Source organism: Berghia stephanieae, chromosome 7 (genome assembly GCF_034508935.2).
Source record: "Berghia stephanieae isolate SIO BIC M18660-M18661 chromosome 7, UCSD_Bste_1.3, whole genome shotgun sequence".
Classification (NCBI taxonomy): domain Eukaryota; kingdom Metazoa; phylum Mollusca; class Gastropoda; order Nudibranchia; family Aeolidiidae; genus Berghia; species Berghia stephanieae.
In genome coordinates this window covers 63,717,427-63,724,715 of record NC_088366.1, presented here as the reverse complement: position 1 = coordinate 63,724,715, position 7,289 = coordinate 63,717,427, and the positions used below count along the sequence as shown (strand labels likewise).

The 7,289-nt window shown below is 35.2% G+C and overlaps 1 protein-coding gene across 1 annotated transcript; it reads right to left on the bottom strand.

Annotated features, from left to right (window-relative positions):
- Positions 1-845: 845 nt before the first annotated feature.
- On the bottom strand, positions 846-6,647 carry LOC144976606 (uncharacterized). Its single transcript, XM_078920902.1, has 5 exons — positions 6,097-6,647; positions 5,598-5,684; positions 4,380-4,441; positions 3,347-3,563; positions 846-1,444 (listed from the first exon to the last, which is right to left on the bottom strand). The coding sequence occupies exons 1-5, from the start codon at positions 6,158-6,160 to the stop codon at positions 846-848; spliced, it is 1,029 nt and encodes a 342-aa protein (XP_078777028.1). The 5' UTR covers positions 6,161-6,647.
- Positions 6,648-7,289: the final 642 nt, after the last annotated feature.

Genomic DNA, 7,289 nt, shown 5'->3' with positions numbered 1-7,289 from the left:
CTCTCTCGTTTTGTGGACAATCAAGTAAGGCAAATAATGCGAACTGGGTGCCTGAATTTATCAGCTATTAACAACCTGGGGTTTCTCTAAATCCTTACTAAGGAAGTGACATATTTGATGGCAATGTAAACCACTTACATGATCTTTGGATATTCCTGTAATTTGGAAAAAGAAATGGTTGTCTGAAATATCAACAGCTTTACGCTCCTGTGCAAGTTTCCTTAAAGGCTGAATTGTGTCTTTGGGGTTTATCAACACAGGGACCAACATTTTGCTTCCCTTTCCAGACTGATAGGCCAGCTTATACTTCTCAAGAAACCCGCTTTTCCAGAGGATCAGTGACATGTTGTACAAGCTGGGGAAACCCATACACCTGAATCTGCAATCATACAGTCTTTTAAACAACATCCTTGCGGTTTCCGCCTCTTCCCTCGCATTAAACATTGTAAGCCTAGCTACGATGACATTGCGAAGCCTAACAAAATGTGAATCAATAATGATAATCATCCTCACAAATTACGGACCATCTCTTCAGTAATAAATTGCCGTAGCTTCTTTAAAATCATTCTCTAATGGCATCTCTTGGGTTTTCTCAAATTTGTTCTCTTTGCTTCACATTGAACTCTGGCTGTAAAAAAAATTACATCCCAATATAATCCAGGACAGCTTTGAACAAATCTATCTCTGCGGATTCTTCCATTTTGTTTTGCATTATAATTCCCCTTTTAAGAAATTAATTAACTTTTTCAATATAAATCCAATGAAAGCTTAAAGGGCCTGCTTTCAATGTCCCTTTCCTCTTTCAAAGTCATTTCAGAAATGGTTTGCGATATTTCTTTAAAAGTTCAACGCTTCCCCAAAGTCCTCTCCAGAGAAAAAAGGGTTAAATTTGTTCTCTTCCAAATTTTTAAAATCAAATTTCCTAAGATGCGTAAATCACTCATATATACTTTTCTCTCCTTCTTTGAACTTTTACTCCACAATTTTGTTCCTAACAATACTATAGCTTTGTCTGATCGACACAAATTTCCCACCTCATCATTCCGAAATTTGTCAAGAATATTCTCCTTTATTTCTTTACTTGCATTGGGAGCCACGGGATAAAATTTTACAACCCCAGTACACAGAGCATGCTCAGTACTACATTTCTTTTTGTGTTCATAAACCCTACGTCCAGAGTAAAACCCCTTACAGCCAGCACACATAACAACTTCATGTGACCCTTGTGCTCTCTCACGCATAACTATTGAATTGTTTCTAGTGTTTGAATAAAAAATGCCCTTTTTCTTGAGATTCTCCATTGTTCTATCCCTTTCCTTTACAGGCTGTTTCATGGCCTCTGTAACTTCTGTCTCATCTTTGTGTTTCCTCATCAAATGCCTTGAGAGTTTTGTTTGCAACTGTCCACAGTATGGACAGGGTCTCCTTGGCTTTTTGTATTTCTCTGGAAAAAAAAAGAAGAAAATAAAGCACATCATGCTATGAACTATGAAAATAAATCAATAGACAGATCGTATGCACATCAGCTACATGACAGCGATAGAGAGGAATAGCATTCCAAATATTTAAGGCCTGGACAAGTAACTGTCATAATTCCTTCTTGTTATATACTTTTCTACCATCTATTCCTTTGGAAGAGGTATGTTAGATTTGTGGAGACCTCTGCCACATAACAAATCCAGTGAAAAGACGCCATATTTTTGTTTTGAAATAGAAATAAATAGATCAATCCACCCACTTCACTGGGTTCAGGGTTCCCTCTTCATTATAATCAAAATATGAACATAAATCGGAATAGTAACACATTGAAGTCTCATCTGAATACATAGATTGTCCTTTGTTGTTTCAGCGAAAAATCAGACAGAATGTCAAAAGAATTTTAGGTTTTTCCCCAACCACCCCTTGGAGGGATCAGTATCAGCGGAATGGTAAGCGTCATGTTTTTTACGTTGAGCAACAAAATTTACTCCAAATGCTTCACTCGACCCAGGCGGAAAAGCAATCAAGAATAGACCCAAGTCCTATCCAAAGACTAACATTTCATTTCAGTTTATTGTAGGCCCTTGGCCAATCGACAAAATTCAATTCACATAAATTATTTACAACAATCAGAAATTAATTATATCAATAATAGTAATAGAATGCAATGAAGGCAATATCATAATAATAATAAATAATAATAATAATAATAATAATAATAATAATAATAAATAATAATAATAATAATAACAGTAGCGGCAATAAGTAACAATTAATATAGTAACAAAAGTAATAATAGACTATAGTTCATAGTCATAACAATGACTTTCTTTGTCATTGAGGGAGTGAGAAAACATCACCGGCTGGCAGAACAAACAGCCGACATCAATCAAACGTCCTCCAGACCGGTTGAGCATCGGCTTCATTAATTCCTTAAAGACTTCCCCCCAACTGCCTGAACGATGCTGATGCCCAGACAACTTAATCCTGATTTATATTTTGTGGGAATGAAATATGACATGTATATGCCGGAAATATTTCAATAACAAACACACTGTTCAGATAGAAAATATTTGAGTCTTGCCTTTGTTAATTGACACAGGTAAGTTAGGAAAATAAATGCTAGTAAAAACGATCAGCAAGTTCGTGAACACTGCTTCTCAACTCGAACATATGTTTTCATCAAATCTACACACATCATGTTGTGAGCTGAATTTTAATGATCTCAGTTGTCATTGAAAGGACACCCAAGAATTTTAGAATAAAGAAAAATATTGAACCTGGAAGTCAAAAGGGTTTGTAGCACAGCAGACATTATCAAAGTATAATTTTAGTACCGACAAATTAAAAAGAAAATGTGCTTTTCTTTAAATGCTCCCAATCATCATATACTGTTTAGGTTGCAAGATTAATAAAAATGTTATCTACTCTGATTCTCGTTAAGTTTCCAGCTGGTCTGTGAAAAAAAGCCTTAAGCATCATAGAAATACAAAGAAACAGTTTTAATATATAGATGGGTTGTAACAAAAAAACCATTTTAACACTTACAATACAAGCAATTTAAGTCTATTACAGACAAAAAAAACCCCAATAAAATAAACATGAACATTTTTATGGCTGGTTTCACTGATATCACTCACACATTGGGGTTTCAGATTCTAAGATGTCCACCCTATCAAATTTGGATTTGTGCTTGTTATGTAAATGGTAGCGTATTTTGCGACGCAGCACTGCCAAAACAGAAAAAAATGCAATAACACAAATGCAGCACCATGGAGGGGGTGGAAGTTTTCTTTTAAAAGGAATGGGTAAATTAAAATTGATCCCACAAATATCAAAGGAGAAGAATGACAAAAAAATGACTCACCATTGCACGTAACACGTTGGTTTGCAAGTGTATAGCATTCGGGTTGAACCTGGGTCCCAGACTGGCAACGAGGTTCAGTCTGTGATAGTTGTGGATGAGGCTCTGACTGAGTTGGGGAATGAGCACTAGGTTCCAGAGACAATGATGTACTCAGCATTGGGTACCTCACAGAGTACGTAGAGGAATCAGACTCGGAGTCAGCAACAAAATCGGGACCCTGTATATTTTGTGGAAAAGATGACAGATCAATCAATTTATTCATGTTGACAATAAACATGAAGAGCCATTATTTAATAATCCAACTAAACAATTAGCTGGTTAATAATGCAAGTATAATAAAAAAGAGTTGAGAAAGGCAGACATATTGTCTAAGTATTTAATATGTTCAACTGTGCTTGGATAAATATAGATACACCAACCAGGGTTTCAGTAAACCGTTTTTAACCAACTCTTTAAATCCTACACCAGGACCAACAACTACAAAACAATTTTTTATATCACTACGATTCTGGACATATAAACGGTTGTCATTGCAACAATATGAACTTCCTAACCTTGCAACTGCAATATAGTTAACAAAAAAAGTTGATAAACATTACGATGCAAGAGAATTTGGACAAAATGCGAGATCAAAAGTATAATCCCAACAGAAGCTATTTTAATTTTTCCTGGAAACGCATCATTTTCACATTTTGTCAAATAAAAAACAAACGACTTCAAATGTGAATGGCTCATCAATGAATATCACTTCAAAATATAACGAGGAAGGTTTAAAATAGTGTTATTGTTGGCGAAGTCCACTGCAAAGAAAAATTTTTAACAACAAAAAACTAGGAGATCTCACTGGTGTAAAACAGTGTTGTCCTTGTCCTGAAATATTGTATTGCGCCTAACAGACTGCAGGTCTCATCTTTTGTGGCAAATGTGTTTTGTCCACCACAAAATATGGTGATGTGAAGCATTTTGAGCATGGTGCCAACTGTGGATAAACGCTATACAAATGTTATGATTTTATTTTAATGTACATACTTACCACAAATGAATCATGTGATATGGAACTTTGTTCTGCATCACTTTCAGGCTCTGAGTTGGAGTCTATATAGAAAATAAAAACAACAAAAAAAAGCTGAAGACTATCATGTGCAAGTTTTTCTCTAAACTCTTAAACAAAAAATCATGCCATCTTATGCTGTAAAAGGATTTTTTAAAAATTATTTACCTTATGACTATTGTCCTTTGGAAAAAAAAGAAAATTAAGTCCGAAACCTTCTGGCTATTTTCTTTTAAATTTCAAGAACGTCAGAGTTGGCAAGGGAGGACGGAAATATAATTCCAGAAACCAATCTGTCTATAATCATATCCATATGATAGTTTTTCGTTCAAGATTCAGGTACAGTCCACTTAGGATAATCGCAATACCTTGGGATCATCGAAAATGTTGGGATTAACCGAAATTCAGTTTCCTGTCCACTATTTCAACATTTTACACATTTATTGTCAACTCAAACCAGTAAATAATATTCTTAGTCAACCACATATAGAGCAATTTGATTGAAACAAAAACCATATGGCAGCCCCGTGTAGATTTGTCAACCAAAAGCAGCTATGAAGCAAGCCGATATCTTATTCAGATTGGAAGAAGTTTCAATCTTTTTTCTCAACAATTCAACATTTGTCAGAGTTAAAGAGATTAGCCTTAATGAGAGACAATAAGCTCTCACCAAACTCATTGGTCACAATGCACAGTTGTTAATCCTAAAACAAAGGATATCGCTCAGTCTCTCTTTATAACTGTCATTTATAACCTGTTGTCAAGATTATGACCAGCCCCACCCCTCTTCTATTTAATGGCCACCGATGACGTCACAAACCCATACTGCAGAGCCCCGCCCTCTTTCGACTCTAACAGAGTGGTGACACACTACTGTAGCATTAAATCCTGCTCACTCTCGATTCTTCAACCTGTCACGATTTCATCCATGATGAAATTTAATCATGATATACTGTTTGATTTCTTGAATTTACCACTTTTTAAAAAACCGAAGTTTGTTGCAATTAACCAGTGACTTTTATATAGAATTATTTCCATTGCTTAGGAAATATTGTGATTAACCGAAAGTTGCGATTAAATGAGTTGCAATTATCCGGAGTTGACTGTAATAGTATTACACATCATGACTCAAAAAAAAAAAAAAAAGCAAACTATGTGTACCTAAATGTTATTCATTTCCTCATCAAATTACATTCTTACCATGAACATCATAGATCACATCAAAAGGGTTGTCTGGATTGACAGCAAGACATTTTTCAGGATTTTTAAAGCTCAAATCTCTCTGATCTGAAGTTACAAAAGAAATAGCATATTCTCAACATTAAACTATGATTTTGTGATGGCTGTGATATGGCATACTGTATGCATAAAGCAAGATGCAAAGACAGGTTTAAGTTTAAATTATTTTATATTCTTTTCAAAAATCCATTCTAGTTTTGCCAAAATAAAATAAACACGAGAAGTGTTGAGTTGGATAGCGCTAAAACTAAAAGTAGTAGTGGTAGTAGTAGTAGTATTAGTAGTAAACGACAGATCTTACTCACTAGTGTGAATCTACAGTCTACAGAAGTTCCCGAATTATCTGACTCCACTTCCAAATGACTGACTGACAAGTGACAATCATCAATCGGTGTGTGATGTCTACCCTATTGAAAATCTTAAATCAACTGTGATGTAATAAGAATGGCCAATAACTTACCATTATAATTATCTCGGTGTCTCTTCAATGATGCCTCCAGCATCAATTTACCCCACGATGCCATAGACGTCTAGTTTGGAACTCAGCAAGTGACGAAAAAATACTTGCGGCTATAGAGAGGACGTCCGTCGGCCACTCTCTTTGTAAGTCAGTAGTCAGTGGTTATCAGATATCCTTGGTTCTTGAAAAATATAGAAACACAGCGGTTCATTTAAAAAGACTCTTTTGTAGATCAAGTTATAATGTTAGGTATTGCACTTTAAAATCTCTTCAGACATAGAACGGGTCAACTTGACGTCTAGACCAAATCATTTCGAAGATCGATATGGCAACAGCAACGCCTGGAATGGAGGATTTAAATGCGGCATCTGACGATTCTACTGCTATGACAGAAGATGCTCCATTTCACGACGTCGAGATGGCTTCAACTGGCATCAGGCATCAACATGCTACTCAATAATGGGTTTGATGAAGCGTTTGACTAAGAACTAAAGGCCGAGCTGATAACTGATAACCACCTACTACCGACTTGCAGAGTGAGTGAGTGCCGAGTGCCTCTTTATGCGCGAAATTGACTAAACATACGTTTCACGAAAAAAAGAGTTACTATGTTTGCTTGTCTCTTGTCACCAAGATAAGAATCCGGACCAAGATTCGATAAATCTGTTTCTAAAAATAGATTATAATTCGTATATCTTGTTCATTCCTCAGTTCATCAACTTTCACACAATTTTATATTAGGTTTTCATTACTATAAAAATCCATATAATGCTCTAGAATTTTAGAGAAAATTTCGGAAAGATATATTGCCTCACTATTGAAATATATCGATGAAAACACTGGTACCCCTATTGTACTTTTTTCAGGCGGTCACCTTATTGACCAACGTGAAAATTTAGGCATAACTCTTCTTACTGTGGTGTTTAACAAATAACTTCAATACTATGATTTACAATTATATATCCTTGACGGTTGGGTTGACAACCTTAAACTAAAAATAGAAAAGTGAATGTGCTAGAGGTCAAATCAATAGGGGGACCGGATTTTGGTCTCCCTATTGGTAAAGTACTGTAAAATGAACTAATAGGGGTACCAAAAGTCTCCCTATCCGGTATTAATACATATATATATATATATATATATATATATATATATATATATATAACAAAGAGAGAGAGAGATCAATATATATA

Excerpts from the sequence above, each read along its gene's own strand:
- LOC144976606 (XM_078920902.1), bottom strand. The coding sequence starts at position 6,160 with ATGGCATCGTGGGGTAAATTGATGCTGGAGGCATCATTGAAGAGACAC. Across the intron at positions 5,685-6,096 it reads ACACCGAGATAATTATAATG|ATCAGAGAGATTTGAGCTTT; the intron begins GTAAGTTATTGG and ends TTGTAACTTCAG. Across the intron at positions 1,445-3,346 it reads CCAACGTGTTACGTGCAATG|AGAAATACAAAAAGCCAAGG; the intron begins GTGAGTCATTTT and ends TTTTTTTTCCAG.